Genomic DNA, 19,747 nt, shown 5'->3' on the forward strand with positions numbered 1-19,747 from the left:
CGTTCTAGTATAGACTTGCTATGTCAATGAGTGGGATATACTTAATACCACTGAGTTCTCTGGTTGTTCCATTTGTCTTAAAATGTATTGCACAAACTGTATCTCTGGATAAGACATACTTCTTATGCATGTTTAACACAGCAAGAGGTCAAATACATTGGGGTGTTTAGTGAGAAACGGACGCCTCACATATCCTCAACTGGCAGCTTCGTTAAATAGTACCCACAAAACACCAGTCTCAATGTCAACAGTGAAGATGCGAGTCCAGGATGCTGGCCTCCTAGGCGGGGTTATTCTTCTGTCCAGTGTCTGTGTTCTTTTGCCCATCTTAATCTTTTCTCTTTATTGGCCAGTCTGAGATATGGCTTTTTCTTGGCAACACTGCCTAGAATGCCAGCAACCCGTAGTCGCCTCTTCATTGAGGACATGGAGACTGGTGTTTTGCAGGTACTATTTAATGAAGCTACCATTTGAGGAGATGTAAGGTGTCTGTTTCTCTAGACACTGTATTGTATTTGTCCTCTTCCTCAGTTGTGCACCGGGGCCTCCAACTCCTCTTTCTATTCTGGTTAGAGACAGTTCGCGCTGTTCGGTACTACACATTTTTGTACAAGATTGCGAACACGCAAACTGATGCTGAAGATGCTGAACTTTTAACTGTTTTATTGCTTTTTTAATTAGCCCAACAGTTTTCAGCAGTGCTAACATAATCACAAAAGGGTTTTCCACATGGGTAAAAGGATCACAATATTTCTGGGAGGGTCAGACCAAGGTTTAAGGTAGGTAAGTCAATATGATAAGCGAAAGAGTTTGAAATCTAAAGCCAAAACCTAGATTTTAACCAATGTCTTAAGTAGTCAAATATGTCTTTACTACAATCTTGTAATGTTGTGAAAGTGACAAACTGACTGGCTTGCACATGCACAGTTTGACCGTTAGACCCAATGGCATGTTTCTGAGCATGAGCTGAGCTTGCCATAGAATTAGTAATAACAGTCATTTTAATCAATAGGATGTGTATGGGTCTAGTTAATATTGCCATGGCATTGCCTACACGCGTGGTTGGGGTTTCTATTGTAGAAGCAGTTTCTGCCAATATTCATACTGTGCTATGTTTGGTGTAAGTCATTCCTTCTTTTGCTTTCATTTCCTTTTCATGTTGTTTGAATGTCTCCATTTTGTTTCACTGTGTTTGTGTTGGAAGTCTAATAACCATCTTTTACACTTGTGCAACACTACAACACAGGCTCCACATTATCTCATTAACTTCCTTGACCCTGATAAATGGTTATGCTTATGTAATGCTTTTCTTTCGTGTCTGCCTGTACACGTGTCTGTCTATACATTTTAAAAGAGAGGACAGGCATAAAAAACAGGTATGCTCTTCTTGGTGACCAACATCGGTGTGTTTGTGGGCCATTAAGACTTCGTAATTCTTATGGGTGACCCTGTAATTGGAACTTAAATATACCCATCTAGATAAATCTATACCTTTAAATAGCTACCAGCATGCCATTGGCATTTACTGTATCTAGGATTACTGTAGCATTACTGTATTATTATTTTATTTTACAGTGTAATGATAAAGTGTGTGTCTTTTTTCTGATGTATGCATACTTTTTTATATTGAATGTTATCTGATCGTTAAACAGAACCTAATACCATATCAAATGAACCTTAGAGAACAAATAACAAAAACAAGAAAATCATACACATATTTCATTCAACACCCTTTGTTGGTGTCAAAATGTAAAGAATATATAACAATGCAACACCCTTAATCCATGGGGAAAATAGATTTCCCCTTAAACTTTTAACAGGTTGTAGCAACAATTGGACCAGAGTGCAAAATGTGTTGATCAAAACAAATAATTGTCTGTCCCACTCTCTTCTGCAGAACTTCATTCGCTCACCAATATTTATGTGGTTTGAGCATAAACTGCTTGTTTTAGGTTCTGTTTTCCACAACATCTGAATTGGTTTTAGGTCTGGACATTAACTAGACCATTCCAAAACATTTAATGTGCTGCTTTTCAGCAATACTTTTTGAATGTGTTTTATATCAATATTATGAGGCTTGACCAATTTATACTCTGCTCTACTCTAGGAAAGTGTCATGTTAAAAAGTGACTACACACCCTGGAATGTTGTTTTCTTTTTCTTATTTTGTGCATATTTGGACATATGGATATGTAACCTTTAACACTATTGACAGATAAATGCTAGCAAATTTAACAAATGACACTGAATGATTTCAAATTGCAATTGTTTATTCATCAAAAATCATCATAAATACAAATGAATTGTGTGAAAAAGTAAGTAGACAACTAGATTCAATAGCTTCTTACATTTATCAGTCTCTTACATTTACCGGGAGGAATTTGCCTACTCTTCTTCACAGAACTGCTTCAAATGTGTCATGTTCAGAGGCTGTCTTGCATGCACAGCTTACTTCAAGCTCCCCCACAACACTGGAATAGAACTGAGATCTGGTATTTGACTCTGCCATTACATAATAGTTAATTATTTTGCAATTTGGTTTCTGTGTTTTGATCATTGTAAGACATGTTTGGTTCAGCTTCAGCTTTTCAAAAGATGGCCTCGCATTCCCCCTAAGACATTCTTGGTACAATATGGAATTAATGGTTGACAAGTTGGCCCTGAGGCAGCAAAGCAGACTCATCCATTTTGTTACCGCCTCCATGCTTTACTGTTGGTATAAGGTTCTTCTGTTCAAATGCATTGTTTTATTTCCGCTAAACATGGGGCCAGGAGTTGTGGCCAAACATCTCCCCATTTGACTGTCCAGAGCACATTGTTCCAGTAGTTTTGATCTTAACCCAGGTGTTGTCTGGTAAATGTCATGTCCTGATATTATTTTTTGAGCGCAAAGGCTTCTTCCTTCCTGACCTGATTATGGCATGATGTGTTACTCCACACCCATATGGTTAAGACCAAACCAGGCCAGGTTTTTCACATTCTCATTTAGAATAATTTAATACAGAACAGAATTCATGGTTCCTTAAAAAAATTCTGCAAATAAATCCCAAACCATCCAGCTGCTTGACCATTGGTATGAGGTTCCTACTGTGGAATTAGTGTTTGGCTTTTACCTGAGATAAGGGGACCAATGTCACAGAAACAAGGATTTTTACCTAATTCAAAATGTTCCCTCTCTTTATGCTGCCTATAGACCCAAGAAATGATCTTCTATTCCGTTATTCCGTTGTACTAAGCTAATATACATACTAAACTAACATAATTTTGCACTTCAATTTATATTTTAAAACCTTTGCAGGTATTTTTTTTTATTGAAAATGCCTTTTCCTGTAGAAAGCACTTGTAAAAGGAAAAGTAGACAGATTTTTGTCTTTGCATAAATATTTTATATGGTAGAGGGGCTTTCCTATAACAAAAAAGAATAACAAAAAAGATACAAAAGTCCTTTATTTGTTTCATTTTCCATGTTTTTATTAGTACTCACAGTGCACATGCTTCCCTTTAATCGGCTAATTTGAATTTTGTGTGCATCACAGAGAAAAGAGCCAACACCTCTGCGTTGCGTTTTTAAGAATTCACCAAGTGTAACTAAAGTGTTAAATTATTTATAGCCCAAACAGTTCAGTCACAACAGCATGTTTTGTAGAAAACCATATTTTGGAGGACAATCCCGTGATTAAAGGGGCAGTTCACTCTTGGACCAGTAGGTGGTTTGGATAATGTTTTAGAAACTTCTAGGACAGTGAGATTTGTGTCACACATAATTTGCCAGAAAGAGTCCTGGAATATGTTCTAAACAACGCACTCTAGTGCATCAGAACATGTATAGAATGGCGAGCGAGACCTGAAAAATAAATGTAGTCATGATGTGTTTCATTTCATAAAGTCTCCATGTTATACTGATCACACTACAAGTTGCTTTGTGTGCAGTTGCAGTTGTCCTTGTTTGATAAGCCCTTGGATATATTTTTGTGATGTTCCTATGAGTAAAGAGCAATTATCTGCACTTGCTTGTACAATACATTGGCAGGATCAACGTTGATGTTTCAAAAATAACAAGTTTCTATTTTGGTCTTCTAAATATTAATAATAGCTCATTATCCAATCATTATTTTGTTTCTGTGGCCGATATCTACGTTCGCTATGAATGCTAAAACTTTCTTGTAGTATTTAATGAACAGATGAATACAGAGGAATTTGATGTAAACAGAAAATTGAAATGTTCTAGATCAGGGGTGTCCAAACCATTCCACGGAATGCGGTGTCTGCAGGTTTTTGTTTTTTCCTCTAAATTGGTTCCCAGTTTACACCTACACAACCAGGTGAGGGTAGAAACTAACCAATTAGTAACCTAATTAGTCAATCAAGTATAAGGAGAGATCGAAAACCTGCAGACACACGGCCCTCCGTGGAATGGTTTGGACACGTTTGTTATAGGAAGTTGTATATTGTTTTGAGGAAGTTGTATTTTATCATAGCATTTGTTTTAGCTAAAAGTTGCAAACAATAATAAATAAGTAGCTGAGCTATGGTGAAATTCATCTGATCTCACAAAGTGAGTGAATGGGGAGAAGGACATTGGTCAAATATGACAGTAACAAAGAACCCAATTGCCATCAGAGTTCCTGTGTGGAGTTGGGAGAATATCTGCAGCCCCCCACCAATTAGGCCATTATGGTAAAGTGGTGAGATGGAAGCCATTCCTCACGGAAAGGCACACAACAGCCTACTTGGAGTTCGCCAAAGGGCACCTAAAGGACACTAAGACCCTGAGAAAAAATATTATCTGGTCTGATGAAACCAGGATTGAACACTTTGGCATAAGAGTTTCCCATCTGGAGGCTCATCACCTGGCCAATACCATCCCTACAGTGAAACATGGTGGCAGCAATATGCTGTGGGGATGGTTTTCAGGGACTGAGGAAAATATGAATAGACCTAAACATTTACTGTAATCTATTAACTACAAACCAAAATATCAATGTGTAGACTCAGATTGCTTGCATTCATATTTTATGAATTATTTATAGTGAATACTCAGATTGCTTCCATTCATATTTATAAATTATTTATAGTTTTTGAACAAACCAGTTTAAATTTGCATAAATTATCACATATTGCTAAGAAATGTTTGTGCTCCTCAGCCAAGACAAACTTTAAAACATTCAGGCTATCCTAAGCTTCATATTTTCTATAAATTAACGAATACATTACTTTTACATAAATCCATAATAACTAATGGATTCACATCCAACCCTAAAACACAGGTTTAAATGAAGACATTATTAAAACAATCATTATTCAAAATTATTAAAATGTTGACTTAATGAATTTGAACAGTGTATTGGATTGTATGTTATTTATTTAAACCTACAGCATAAGGAGCACAACTCTTTAAACATTAAAGCTAGACACCAAACCAAATTTCACATGTTCAGGCTATCCTATCAATTACTCAGTCAATCATAAATACTACAATACAAGCAAACAAACATACACACACTTGAGGGCATGTACTTTTTATCGTTATTGCACATTTTCCCTGAATTGAAGTTGTATTTGAAGCGAGGCTTCCTAAAGGCGCGTCTTATCCTTAAAAGCTAAAACGGGATATTGAAAGTAGGGTAACACATCAATCGTGACCTTTGGATGTTCTCATTTCTACGTGACAATCCATTAGAACATCAATTCTACATTTATCTATACACCACCACAAAATGGAATTATCTCTATCACAAAGAAAGAACATTACTAGAATAATCATTCCTAAACAACTGCATGTGATAATTTGTTAACTAATCCAAAACGCAAATTGGAAGTAAAAGCGTTGAAAGAAAAACACATCCAGATATTTAAGGTTATTTATTTTACAGTTTGATTAAACTCTGAAAATGACATCAGGTGAAAATGCTGTCCGTCTTGTGCTAGGCCTACAGAAACTTGAGAGAAAACGTCTAGGCAGAATCTGAGTATAACAACTAATCCGTAGATCTTCACGTGGCATTTTGGCAAGGTTCCACTTAGAAAAGGATGTGAATATTTTCTCTTTTAGGCTGGCGCAAAGGCTGAGGTGAGCGTCCAGCTGGAAAACCCTGAGTCAGCAAGGAATCCAGGAAACCTGTTGCAATAAATTCTGAGTAGACCCTTTATGAGAAGATAATTAACAGTTTTAACAAATCCTTGAATTCAAATGATTTCTCTATATAAATAAATGTCAAATATAAGAAGGCTCAGGTAAATAAATTATTTTAAAATATATATGAAGGAGTTATTTAAACGATTAAGTAAGCGATCATAGTAAATTATTACTAATTATTACTAGCTAATACAGTGTTGCTTAAATTAACGTGCATAGTATTTTTGTATGCACCCGCATGAAGAAAGTAAACAAATGTTGCATAAGCGTAAAGACCGTAAGACTATAATTTCTGCATACTATGTAGATACCATACCCTTCCATTAAGACAAATAAATGGTATCCGCAAGTTCATCTGACTGCTAAGAAGTATACCTTTAAGAACCACTGCAATAACTTAGGCCGACCTATTCTATTCTAAAATGTTTTGTTTTAGTGGGCTTTATATATTGTTCTCCTTTAAATCATAAAATGTTATATAAAAAATAATCAAACTGAGACCCAGGTATTTTTTTTTTTACAGTTGTGCCCAGTTGAGCAATATTGAACTATGGAAGAATACAAAAACACACACATAAAGAATACACAGATTTGAAACACAACGCCTGGTTATCTGTGTAAAAGTTTTCAGCCAAAATGCTAAATATGTCTCTGTCCTCTGAGCAAGTTATATAATAATTGCTCCTCAGCTTGTTGCCTTAAATGACAATGGGTTCGCAGTCATGTATTATACGTGGGATTATGTTGCCATAAGTATATTTTTGTAAAGATGTTTACATGTTTATTTTCACTGTGTTATTTCAACCTCTAGTGTATGAATATTATAAAGCAGTTGATATCACATTTCGAATGCACAAGGGCCTTTATAAGTGCTAAACGACATAACATAATCTATACGACTTTACGGTTTGCACCGTAGTTTAATGGCCCTAATTATACACATTTGACCAATTTACCCACACAATATAAATATAGCATACAATAGGTTGAGCTGCGTTAACATGGTAGAAAACACTTTCAAATAATGTCATTCATGACAACGCATCTTATCACTATCATGCCTAGACAGAAAAATGCAGTTTAGGAAAAACCTTTCACAGACGCCTCCACCCGTGTCTCAGAAAAACACAGAAAATGTATTATTTACCCACCACGTTGGAGCAACTTTGGGTTGGTCTGACATCTGCCACCTGATTGGACACACCTTCTAAATAGCTGACGCCTACTTCTTTCCAAACTTGATACGGGGGGGTTGACTTTAACATTTGCTTCGATTGGCCCGAAACGAAGTTTGCCGCGCTGCACTGGCGCTAGTCCGGCGTGGGTCAAACTATATAAACACTGTGTCTTGGTGTAGGATGAGAGCCGACACAAGACGGCTGCTATTTGTTCAACTGCCAGTGTGTGAACATAATCAAGAGGATGCTGCAGCACGCCCTCAAAGTGTCCGGTCGCAGCGTGTCCCCACTAATCAAGTGGATGGAGAAGTGGGTTGAAGGTGCAGCGGGCCTGAAGAAAACCTCTCCCGCGGAGCCAGCGCAGAGAATGAAAACACTGGAGGAAATGCCCGGACCCACCACCGCAAAATTTGCCTGGGACCTTTTCGCCAGAAGAGGACTCTGCCGCCTCCATGAAATGCAGGTATGGATTACTTCTTTAGTTTATATCATGATTTGGAACCATCCTATAGAATTTTAATTGGAGTTATCACATTGGCTTTCTTCTTATAAATTCCTATAGGGTTATTTTTGTAGTTATATATTTGCTGTCTGATAAAACATTTACATTTTCCAATCCTTTAGGAATTCCACTTGACTTATCTTACAGGAGAACACATGCTCCAATGGCAATTTAGATTTCGGGATGGTTACAAATCAAGAACGAATTATCATAAGTTTTTTTTTATATACTTACATACGTTTTTAATTATACTACGGATAATTTGTATTTATGTGTTAACTGAGTGTACTTGGGGTATGTTTATGAACTGAATGTCAGACGTCACATAGGCTAACATTTAGACTGATGGGTCTACCTGATGAACAGCAGTTGGCCAACCATAATACAGACTTCTTAATTGGCGCTGGTCATCACACTGTTTTTATTACATCTGTTGGACAGGTGTGTCAAGATGCTAAACTGAAGGGCAAATTTGTCCCACTGTCAATCACGGCTCTAAGACTGAGGCCGTCGGTCACAGCAGTCTGTTCGGTGTACTGTAGTAACAAGTGGCGTTTTTATATGTAAAAAATTGTTGGGGCTCAAATCATTTCAAAATATAGGATACATACCAGTAAAGTAACAAAAGTCCCTCTTGCTACAGCGTGGCTCCACAAAACACTTAACGACACAGCGGCTTGCTTCTACCAGGTGTTGTAGTACACATACTGGAGAGAGAGAGAGAAAGAGAGAGACCTTCTTGTGTAATTGCTGTCATTCTCTCTCACACACATGTAAAATGACCACTGTCACATTTACAAACCTAAATTAGGAATGCAACCAAGCTCAGAACCAATGTGCCTACAGGGCCATACGCGAACAGCAATGAGTTCAACACCACTGATGGCCACAACGAAACGGAAAGACAACTTTTTAGGGATACAGATCCATTCTATGACAACAACCTTAATAGATAAGCATGGACACACTGACATTCGTCAAAATCTATATCAATTGATCCATCAAAAAAATATGACCAATCCACGGACCAGCACCACAAAGGCAGGATGATAAATTATGCTTTCACTCACCAAGGCTGAGGGCTCACTTGAAGAGAAAGGTGGCACGGCTGTTCTTCGTCTGGGCAAACTTTTCGATGACTTTGGGAATGAAGTCATGTAGCTGCTGAATCAGCTGGCTTTCGCTGGACAACATGGCCAATGCGTTGAGCCGCGGCTGTCCCATGGTATTGCAAGTGAAGGTTGCAGAAAGGCTCGGTCCCAGAGTATTTTTGACAGGCCGTATGCCTCACTTATGGTGGCCTCATCCCATCCTGGTTGTGTGCGTATATCCTCAATACACAGGACATACGCACACAAGCAAAACTACATTGACAGTTCTACTTTTAAAGTTTCATCGTACAGCGGGTGGCCTTGGAATGCATCTCTGTGTTGCCTCAGCAAGTGCCGCAACACGTTTTTGAGCGCCAGAGAAAAAGGTGGCAAAAGCAGTTAAATCTGCAAAAAAACAACTTTACCAACAAAGCTGCTGCAAGGTCAGGTTCAGTAGGTGAGATGTTTCAAATCTTTGTAACCCGTCCTCGACCAAGTACCATCTCCACCGAATAGCAGACATGGAAAACAGAAGAGTGCATTCTTTTGTATGCTAACCATTAGCCACTTTTTCTACAAAAAACACTCCACGTTAAACCCGCGGTTACTTTTACCAGCAGTTTGAGTGATGACAATATCTTGTGGCTGATGGGCACCAAGTCGCTTTACTTCAAGTTTCTCCTCCAAATTAAGGGTTTCAAACCGGTGCTCGAGTATGAAATCCACTTTATTCATTTTCTCAAGTCATCTGGTGTTTGTGAAGCTAACAAGCTAGCTAACACAATCTACCCTCCTCAATCTTCTTGACGACTAATGTTGGTGCCTGACAGGTTGGTGCCAATCAGGTCTGAATATATGAAATGACGCTGTAGTGGGGCTACCAGCTGTCAGCCCCATTTGGCATCAAATGTGTGTGATCTACATTGATCACACTAACATTCTGAGCATGCATATTAATATTTGCACACGTACAATGTACATTGTATTGTGAGAGAGAGGCTAGCCACACATTCACGCTTAGCCTATGGCCTACTACTGCGAACACAAATCGGCAGAACGCAGTCTGAAGCAGCAAGGCAGGGACCAATGAACATGAAATAAAATCCTAACTCAAATTATATGCAATTTAGGAAGATGCTATATTCATAGATAATAAATAATAGGAAGTAATCTTCGAGAAATAAAATGTAAAAAATTATTGCAGTTCTTTCTGTTGACAACAGGTGGGGCTGAGCCAGTTGCCCCTGGTAGAAACCATCAGTGTATAATGTTATAACCCTATAATTAAACATCTGTGATGACGTACTGTAACTGCACCAGACATGCAGTTGTACAGTATATGTATTTAAGCTCTGCTAGACAAATGGTTTATTTGTTAATTTAGATGGATTCTGCTTTGGGCCACTCAGAAATTTCCCTGTGCCTTGTGGGTGTAGATGGATAGCATAAGGAGCAAGGCAAGCCTTAGATCACAGTTGCCAAAGCTTTGAAGATTGCATACATGTTTATACATTTTTATGCAGCTTTAGAACTGTAGCTAGCGCTGTCTGTTAATATCATTTAGATTTTTCGTCCATAGAAATAAATGCATTCTAATTAAACGGTTCCATCACTTGTGAATCATGCTATCTGCTAGATTTGTTTTGTATAAATGTTTTGTCTTCTTCCAGTTGGAGGGTTTAAAGCGTTATGGACCAATGTGGAAGGCAAGCTTCGGTCCCATCCTGACGGTACACGTTGCAGAGCCATCCCTCATAGAGCAGGTGCTGAGGCAGGAGGGCCAGACCCCCATGCGATCTGACCTCTCCTCATGGAAGGACTACAGAAAACAACAAGGCCATGGCTACGGACTGCTCACAGCGTGAGTACCATTCCTCTTCTCTTTGGCTGTCTCCAGTTATATGCTGCCCCCCCCCTTCACTTTTATTGCCCTGGCCTCCTCTCCTATTTCTTTCCCTCCACCATCTCCAAAACCCTTTTCCTCCCCTCCTCTCTGTCTTTACCAGACCCATAGACAGCTCCATGCATCGTTACTGGGAACTGTTTAACTGGACACGTCCATGTGGATAATACTATCTGTTTATATAATGTCCTGTCCAGATTGTCGTAATGTACTATAGTAGAAAATTACTGACTGTGATCTTACTCAGATTTTTAATACTGATCTAAGCTGTTCTGAATTCAAGCTGACAAGAAAGATTAACAGAGATAATACCAATACTGAACAACAAAGTCTGTGACAGGTCACCAAATGTGAAAGGAAAGAGACATATGTCAGTCATCTATTATCTTTGATATGTGATAATTACCTATGGATTTTTACCTAGCCACAAGAGATATAATCACAGGTCAATTATAGTTCAATCAGTTTTCCTTCGGTAAAGTTGGCCCAGCCTGTATAAAACAGTTAAATTATGAATCTTTGATGGTGTAGAATATTACATATTTTCCGTTTATGTTACTCTCTTTAGTGAGGGGGAGGAATGGCAAGAAGTACGTAGTCTACTGGGGAAGCACATGTTACGTCCGAAAGCGGTAGAGGCTTACGACGGTACTCTAAACGCTGTGGTTGATGACCTTATCTCCAAGCTCCACCACCGTAGTGGCCAGGACCCTCACGGCCTAGTCCCAGACATCGCCAGTGAGTTCTACCGCTTCGGCCTTGAAGGTAAGGACTGTCTGCATTCACTGTACACCCATGAGGCCTGCTTCCACTCAACTCGGTGCCTTTGGGGTGATTCTAAAACCGGGGCCATATAATACCAGCATCTGAAAGCAAGTGTGAGGTTGACGTTCAAGTGCCCATAATAAGAGAGGAGAAAGCAACTCTGTTGTATTGTACCGGTAGGGTAATATCATATGTCTGTAATAGGCCTGATTGGATCTTTATTACTGGGTGCAAACTAAGCCTTTTTCACCTTCCCGGTTGCCCTCTCACTGTCTTCCTCTCTACAGGTATCTCCTCAGTTTTGTTTGAGTCCAGGATTGGTTGCTTAGACTCGGTGGTTCCAACGGAGACGGATCGTTTCATCGAGTCCATTAACACAATGTTTGTCATGACGCTCCTTATCATGGCTATGCCCAACTGGTTGAAACGGCTTTGCCCCTGGCCCTGGGTCACTTTCTGCCAATCCTGGGACTACATGTTTCAATTCGGTGAGGTGCCATTAGCAGTAGCATTGTACTGTACATGCTCCACATTAGTTGAATTCCATTAATTCCTTTTTCTTTTTTTCCCCATCTTACATTTTATCTATTTTAGCCCGGTAAAATGTCATCTATTTTACCAGCCTTTTTTATTTTACCGGACCATTTTACCTAATGGTCACCCCTGATGAGTAGTTACTCTCTATGAAGAGATGTGTGTGGTCTTATTCCATGTATTACCTGTAATCCCTGTAGAATGCTTTCTGAAAGGTCTATTTTTTTAGTCATGAACAGGAACACATTATTTAATAGGTCAACTAATCATCAAGCTTTTCTATATTTTGAACAATTGTGTCAGTTAAGGTTTAAAACAAAAAAATTCAAATATTTGGCTGCAATTGAGCTTGCCTGGTGCTAGGGAACCATTTGAAGCCAGGTCTGACTAAAACCCTTTACTCTAATCTTGACCCCTGATCTCTGTACTTGCAGCTAAAGGTCACATTGACCAGCGTCTTAATGAAGAAGGAAAGAAGTTGGCTCGGGGAGAAGAGGTGCAGGGGAGATATCTGACCTACTTCCTGTCACGCACAGGGCTGCCAATGAAGACCGTGTATAGCAATGTCACCGAGCTGCTTCTGTCTGGAGTAGACACTGTGAGGACCCTGTCTTTCTTTGACCTAGCTCTTTGTTAATCACACGTCTTCTTAATGAATTAAACCTCTCCATTCAGGCTTCTATCCATCCATTGCTAGACTGATGTTGTACTTGATGATCGTCCAGTCACGCTGACCTGCTGAGGACTGTGTGTGTTCAGATCTCTAGCGCCATGTCATGGTCCCTGTATGAACTGTCTCGACACCCTGAGGTGCAGGACAACCTGCGGGAGGAAGTGTTGGCCGTTATGGGCAGTAGGAGGGTGCCAGGGGCTGCAGACGTTGCTCGCATGCCCCTCATGAAAGCCGTGCTCAAGGAGGTACTCAGGTAAATGTTTTGAGTGACAATAATAATAATAACATTGGTTGGAATTTCTGGAGCGCTGTTTCATTTTGAACCTGCTACCATTTGGGATGAACTGTCTGCCCTAATCAGTAAAGCTGACATTACATTTTGCATCCTCCAGACTCTATCCAGTAATTCCAGCCAATGCCAGAGTCATCGTGGACAGAGACATCCAAGTCGGAGAATACATCGTCCCCAAAAAAGTAAGCCTTGACGTTGAATCTTTACAGCAGTGTGGCGTAATATTTGTCTGAGAAAAGATACACATCTGTAATGAAACCAGTGCTGTCGTTTTCTTTTACCTGAATACCAACCCCCATATGTGACATTTCTGTCCAATCCAGACGTTGATCACACTCTGCCACTTCGCCACATCCAGAAATGCGACTTGTTTTCCGAACCCGGATGCCTTCCAGCCAGATCGCTGGCTGAACCGGGACGGAGGCCACCACCCCTACGCCTCTGTGCCCTTTGGCGTGGGCAAACGTAGCTGCATTGGCCGTCGCATCGCAGAGCTGGAAGTCTACCTGGCACTCGCACGAGTGAGTAGACTGTTGGTCACTTGTACAGCTCCAGTAGGATTTGGGGGAAGTTACATTTCATCTGACATGCAATATAAAATGGCCCGCTGTAAACTTGTTAAACATAGTAGCTTAATAATCATGTGTAACCCAGTGTAGACACAGTGGTGGTGTCATGAAATTGCATACCTGCTTTCACTGGACATCTTATCATAAATAAACATTAATATGTGGAAGCGTGAATAATCACATAACACTGTGGAGGAGACCCTTTCGATCTCTGAATGTTTTACCACATTGGCAATACTCGGCATACAAAGAGGGCATATTCTGCCCTGGACATTTTAGCCAAACACCTGGTTGCCAGGAGGTGAAAACTAGAATTTTCCAATAGGACAATAACCCCTGGCATATATGGCAATCCACAAAGAAATTGTCAACTGGCCACACATGGAGCATTTTGCAATGAACTCAATGAAAACAACTGGTTTAATTAAAGAGAGCAGTGCTTGTAGGCAGACCCTATGTCAAACTGTCTGTTGGTAATGTTCTATGATCCTTCAATCCTCTAAATCCCTTTTGAGAAAAGCTCTGTGCTGTTCTATCTGCAAGGGAAGTGTGCAAATAATTTTGACCGCTATCTTTGAAAAAATAATATATCATTATCAGAGTAATTGTATATATAAAATAATAATTGAAGAAATAATTTAGCATACAAGTAATTTGGTAGTTAACACAGTCTTTCTCAAGTATGACAGTTGTTTTGATCATATTTGTATCCTCATAGCAGACAAGGTAACCTCTAATTGTCTTATCTACTCTTCCGGACCCACAGATTCTGATGCACTTTGATGTAAAGCCAGATCCAGAAGGCAGTTGTGCAGCAGTCAAACCCATGACCCGGACTCTGCTGGTTCCAGAAAGTGAGATCAACCTGAAATTGATTGCAAGATGAGCCGTCACCAGCTGAAAACTAGCTATGTGAATCTAACAGTAACTGATAAGTCGCTATCAAACCAAGTGTCTTTGGGTGAGAGATGGGAGCTCAAATAAATGTAGCCCTACAAGCCTCAACCTACAGATCAGCCCATCAGATTTCAAGCCCAGTTGGTTTCCGCTGGCCCGGCTCTGGGTTGATAAAGCACTACGGGTGTGCCATTGCAACAGCTATGTGCCTCATACTTTAGGAGAAGGTGAAGGGCGGTTAGTGCAATATTTTAAGTGCATTATGGCCTGTCTTAAGTTCTCCCTATGCAGGAGTGAAAACATAAAACTTGAATCATTTGAAGTGCATCAGGACAAATTATGCAACAAATTACTTTAATGACAAGTGACATTACTTTGCAAAATCAAGTTGATTCCACTTTCCAACACAAGAGCTTTTGTATAATTTAGGGAGTTGTTTATGAAGTAGCATTCAAAAGTCAAAACAGATTCCCAAAAATGGACTGTTCTGTATATTCCATTTAATACATTCCATCCTGAAATCCTGTTTGTACAAATGTTATGCATTAGTCAATAATGTTTTATATACAGTTGTGCTCAAAAGTTTGCATACCCTTGGAGAATTGGTAATATATGTACCATTTGTAAAGAAAACATGAGTGAGCAGGCAAAACAGGTCTTTTATTTCTTATGGGATACACATTCAACTGTAGGTCATAATAGAATGGCACTATCATAAAACAAACATGGCAACAAAGCTAAAAATGAGCTGACCCATGTTCAAAAGTCTACATACCCTTAGTTCTTAATATTGTGTATTGCCCCCTTTAGCATCAATGACAGTGTGCAGTCTTTTTTAATAGTTGTCTATGAGGCCCCAAATTCTTGCAGGTGGTATAGCTGCCCATTCGTCCTGGCAAAATGCTAATTCGTCTTTGCTTGTCTTGCGTGAGCCGCACTTTTGAGATCTCCCCAGAGTGGCTTGATGATATTAAGGTCAAGAGACTGTGATGGCCACTCCAGAACCTTCACCTTTTTCTGCTGTAACCACTGGAGGGTCAACTTAGCGCTGTGCTTAGGGTCATTGTTGTGCTGGAAAGTCCAAGAGCGTCCCATGCGCAGCTTTCGTGCAGAAGAATGCATATTGTCTGCCAGTATTGGTCATACATTTTCTCAAGATTCCCCATGCCTTTAGAGCTCACACACCCCCAAACATCAGTGAGCCACCACCATTGCTTCACAGTGGGGATGGTATTCTGTTCACAATAGGCCTTGTTGACACCTCTCCAAACAAAGCGCTTATAGTTGTGACCATAAAGCTCTATTTTTGTCTCGTCACTCCAAATTAGTGTGCCAGAAGCTGTGAGGTGTGTCAAGGTGTTGTTGGGCATATTGCATCCAGGCTTTTTTGTGGCATTGGCGCAGTAAAGGCTTCTTTCTGGCATATTGACCATGCAGCTCATTTTTGTTCAAGTATCGTGGTATTGTGCTCCTTGAAACAACCACACCGTCTTTTTCCAGAGCAGCCTGTATTTCTCCTGAGGTTACCTGTGGGTTTTTCTTTGTATCCCGAACAATTCTTCTGTCAGTTTTGGCTGCAATCTTTCTTGGTCTACCTGAGCTTGGCTTGGTATCAAGAGATCCCAGAATTGTCCACTTCTTAATAAGTGATTGAACAGTACTGACTGGCATTTGCATGGCTTTGGATATCTTTTTATATCCTTTTCCATATTTATAAAGTTCCATTACCTTGTTACGCAGGTCTTTTGACAGTTCTTTTCTGCTCACCATGGCTCAGTATCTAGCCTGCTCAGTGCTTCCACATGAGAGCTAACAAACTCATTGACTATTTATACACAGACACTAATTGCAATTTAAAAAGCCACAGGTGTGAGAAATTCACCTTTAATTGCCATTTTCACCTGTGTGTGTCACCTTGTGTGTCTGTAATAAGGCCAAACATTCAAGGGTATGTAAACTTTTGCTCAGGGCCATTTGGGTGATTTCTGTTATCATTATGATTTAAAAAGGAGCCAAACAACTATGTGATAATAATTGGCTTCATATGATCACTATCCTTAAATAAAAGGATATTTTGCATGATCAGTCACATTTTCAAAATCAATGCCAAAATGTCACAATTTATGCCAGAGTATGCAAACTTACGAGCACAACTGTATGAAATAGCTATGACTAATTGAGTTCCTGAGTCTGATAACGTAAGTGACAAACAGCAAATCATGCTAGTTTTTGTGAAAACTTCTGAATTACAGATAGTTAATTATTAATAAAATGTTATGATTAAGATGCGCTCATCAAAGAACATTAACAATGTTTTACATTTAATACAGAGTTATTGATTTAAATCTTGGTTATTTTGCCCTGTGTTAGGCAAGTTGACTACTCTGCTACATCACTTGAGAACGATGTTTTTGCTTGAGATATACAATCTGTTTTTATGTAGCATTAAGAATTAAAATTAATAATATATATTTTTTATTTATACATACCCACAAACCTGAGCCAACTCAAATTTGTGTCGCAATCCACAAGTTGAGAAATGCAGGTATAAATTGTAGCCAATGGTATTACCCAAAGCTAATAACTACATACTGTGTATTCATTCATCACACTACACCAAACATCAATTGCAATTTTACTGGAATCAATCCACAGCATGTCATACAAAACAAATCTCGACTGAGAACCCATTCTTTAGCTACAGAGTATGTATGTGATTTTATTTGTACAGTATGTTGGTCGATGACAACCCAAACCATGCTTCAGTTTTATGTATTAATGCTTAAGCATTGCTAATGAAGGTGCTATAGAATACTTATGAATGTGTCAAGAGGTATTTAATTATTACTATTTTGGATAAAACTATGAGTCTCCTATCAGGATGGTGTTCATTTGGTGCTTATATATTGCTTGTTAGAATCTTTGTGAAAAAACGGCAGCTGGTGAAACTAACATTACTCCATATTCATTCACTTTTTATGTATTTATGAAATAAATTTGACCTATTAAATGGTTGTACTCAGTTACAATATGAATTGTTCTTTGTCTGTCCCTGTTACAACTAAACAATTATTGGTATGTTAGCCTTTTTCTAAATCTAGACTGGTCTGTCACTTATATGATGTGGTGCTTTAAAAGCTTTTTCTGATGGAATAACACATTGTAAATATTTTAACAATATTAAATAACTTCTGAATTTCTTCTCTAATAAAAAAATTGTTGATGTGAATGCATGGTCATCTTTTTCTGTTTAAATAGACATTTGAAAGTTACACCACCTTGAGGCATATCATTTTCCTGTAAGGTATTGTAACCTAGTTTCTGGTTGGAGCTTGTTTGTGGCTGGAATAGATGGAGTAATATTTAGACACATTCTGAGAATGTGGCTGCTGGGTATTGCGGTCCCTGTGGACTGGTCTGTGGGGACATTGCTCTACCGAACAATTGTGTTAAGTATGCAGGTCAACAGTTTGCATAACATTACTGCTCCACCCCCATTTACATTCTGGATAACTGATGAGAGTGAGGGTTTTGTACATAACCCCTGACTGTCCAAAAAGACCTGAATCATACTGGAACAAAGGTTGAGACTGACAGGAAAAAGTCCAATAGATTTGATTCTATTTGAATGATTACACTGCAGAGGTAGGCCTCAGTGGTATGTTCTTGTTCTCTTTCTGATTAAAATACACATTATTTTTCACCTTCAATTAATGAGTGACTCTCCCAAATGTTATTTGTCATGAACAGAACATAGCATTATCAATACTGCTGTGAACATATAGTGCTGTGAACATGTGAATGTGGGGTTGGGAGAGACGTTTGGCCTCTGCGTCAATACACGCAGAAAGAAATGTGTCAAGAACATGATGCTTAAATGACTGCATTTAATTGAATATGGGAAGGATTTGACTCATATATTGACACAATATTGACTCATCAAGTAAAGCTTCACAAAGATGATGCTTAAGTGAAAATAATGCATTAAATGGAGTGGATGCTGACCTTAATCAATTGACACATGAATAACTGCGTCTAGGAAAAGAGGCTTAAGTGGAGGCAAGATTAGCCTTATAACACTGATGCCTTGAGAAATTAATGCAAGCCTGGCTGGCAGGTATATAAAGTGACTGACCAAAAGACAGACCCTCTCAGTTCATTTCTCTGGTCCATCACTCTCTCATTATATGTCTTTTCACCCCATTTTCTTTCCTCTCCTACTATCCTCATTCCCTCCCCCTCCACTCATCTTTGGCTGCAACTTCTCTCTCCCGTCTCCACTGACAGGATATTGACACATAGATAGTATGTCTGTTGACTCTTCCCTTCCCTCCCTTTTTTTCAACCTCTCTTATCTCCTTGCCTCGTCCCTTTTCCCCTCCAAATTCTGTCTCCCTCCCTTCGTCCCCCCCTACACCTCACATCACTCTCCATCCTCTTCCACTCCCTCCTCTGTCACCCTACGCTCTTTCATCTTCACCTCTCTCTTTTACGTAGATAACCCTGGTTTCTTGATAGGATGGCCGAGACCCACCCCCTTTTCAGAAGAACAGTCATTGGTGTATTATAATCAGATAACAGTGACATCATAAAGACAAATTCTATCTCATGTGAACCCTTTTTTATATTTTTTGCAAATAAAAAAGGACAGTATCATTTAAATTTTTTACTGAAATTGTTAAAAGTAAAAAATTTGAGAAATCTACTTTTTATCGTATTCTGTTTTACAAATGTTCACACTTTCCTTGTGTTGTGGCAAGATGATGATTTATAGTGTGGAGCATTTGTAGGTGGACTGGCCCTCAGTAAAACAAGTCCAGATTCAGGAAGGAACATCATCAATCTCAGCTTCTGCCAATTCTCAAGAAGGAGAGTTTTTTGTTCAAGTTGTTCATGTCAGAAACCCAAGACAGCAGGAAGAGCCGATACTTCCTTGTTCCTGCTAAATCTTCGGAGGAACTGAGCCCCTGGACAGTGCCTCAGGACTGCCTGGCCTGACATCTCTTAGCTGTCCCTGTCCAAAGTCCTCCTGGTTGTATTGCTGATCTGGTTTCTGGCTGAAGATTAAGTTGTCACTGTCCACACCCCACCTTGTCGTCCCTGTAATTGTTCACCTGGTTGTTCAGCTGATCTAGATTCTACCATCTCCAGACATCGCCCATCTGTGTTTTTTCAACCGGGTGGTCATCTGAACATGCCAAATATTG

General features: G+C 39.3%; 1 protein-coding gene across 1 annotated transcript; it reads left to right on the forward strand.

Annotated features, from left to right (window-relative positions):
- Positions 1-7,272: 7,272 nt before the first annotated feature.
- LOC105017033 (25-hydroxyvitamin D-1 alpha hydroxylase, mitochondrial) lies at positions 7,273-15,158 on the forward strand. The gene is made up of 9 exons (XM_010881329.4): positions 7,273-7,777; positions 10,578-10,768; positions 11,379-11,575; positions 11,863-12,063; positions 12,544-12,707; positions 12,869-13,035; positions 13,175-13,256; positions 13,398-13,595; positions 14,410-15,158. Exons 1-9 carry the CDS (start codon positions 7,559-7,561, stop codon positions 14,527-14,529), a joined length of 1,539 nt encoding a protein of 512 aa, XP_010879631.3. The 5' UTR covers positions 7,273-7,558; the 3' UTR covers positions 14,530-15,158.
- The last annotated feature ends 4,589 nt before the right edge of the window (positions 15,159-19,747 follow it).

Source organism: Esox lucius, chromosome 17 (genome assembly GCF_011004845.1).
Source record: "Esox lucius isolate fEsoLuc1 chromosome 17, fEsoLuc1.pri, whole genome shotgun sequence".
Lineage (NCBI taxonomy): Eukaryota > Metazoa > Chordata > Actinopteri > Esociformes > Esocidae > Esox > Esox lucius.

Excerpts from the sequence above, each read along its gene's own strand:
- LOC105017033 (XM_010881329.4), top strand. The coding sequence starts at position 7,559 with ATGCTGCAGCACGCCCTCAAAGTGTCCGGTCGCAGCGTGTCCCCACTA. Across the intron at positions 12,708-12,868 it reads TTCTGTCTGGAGTAGACACT|ATCTCTAGCGCCATGTCATG; the intron begins GTGAGGACCCTG and ends GTGTGTGTTCAG. Across the intron at positions 13,257-13,397 it reads AATACATCGTCCCCAAAAAA|ACGTTGATCACACTCTGCCA; the intron begins GTAAGCCTTGAC and ends TGTCCAATCCAG.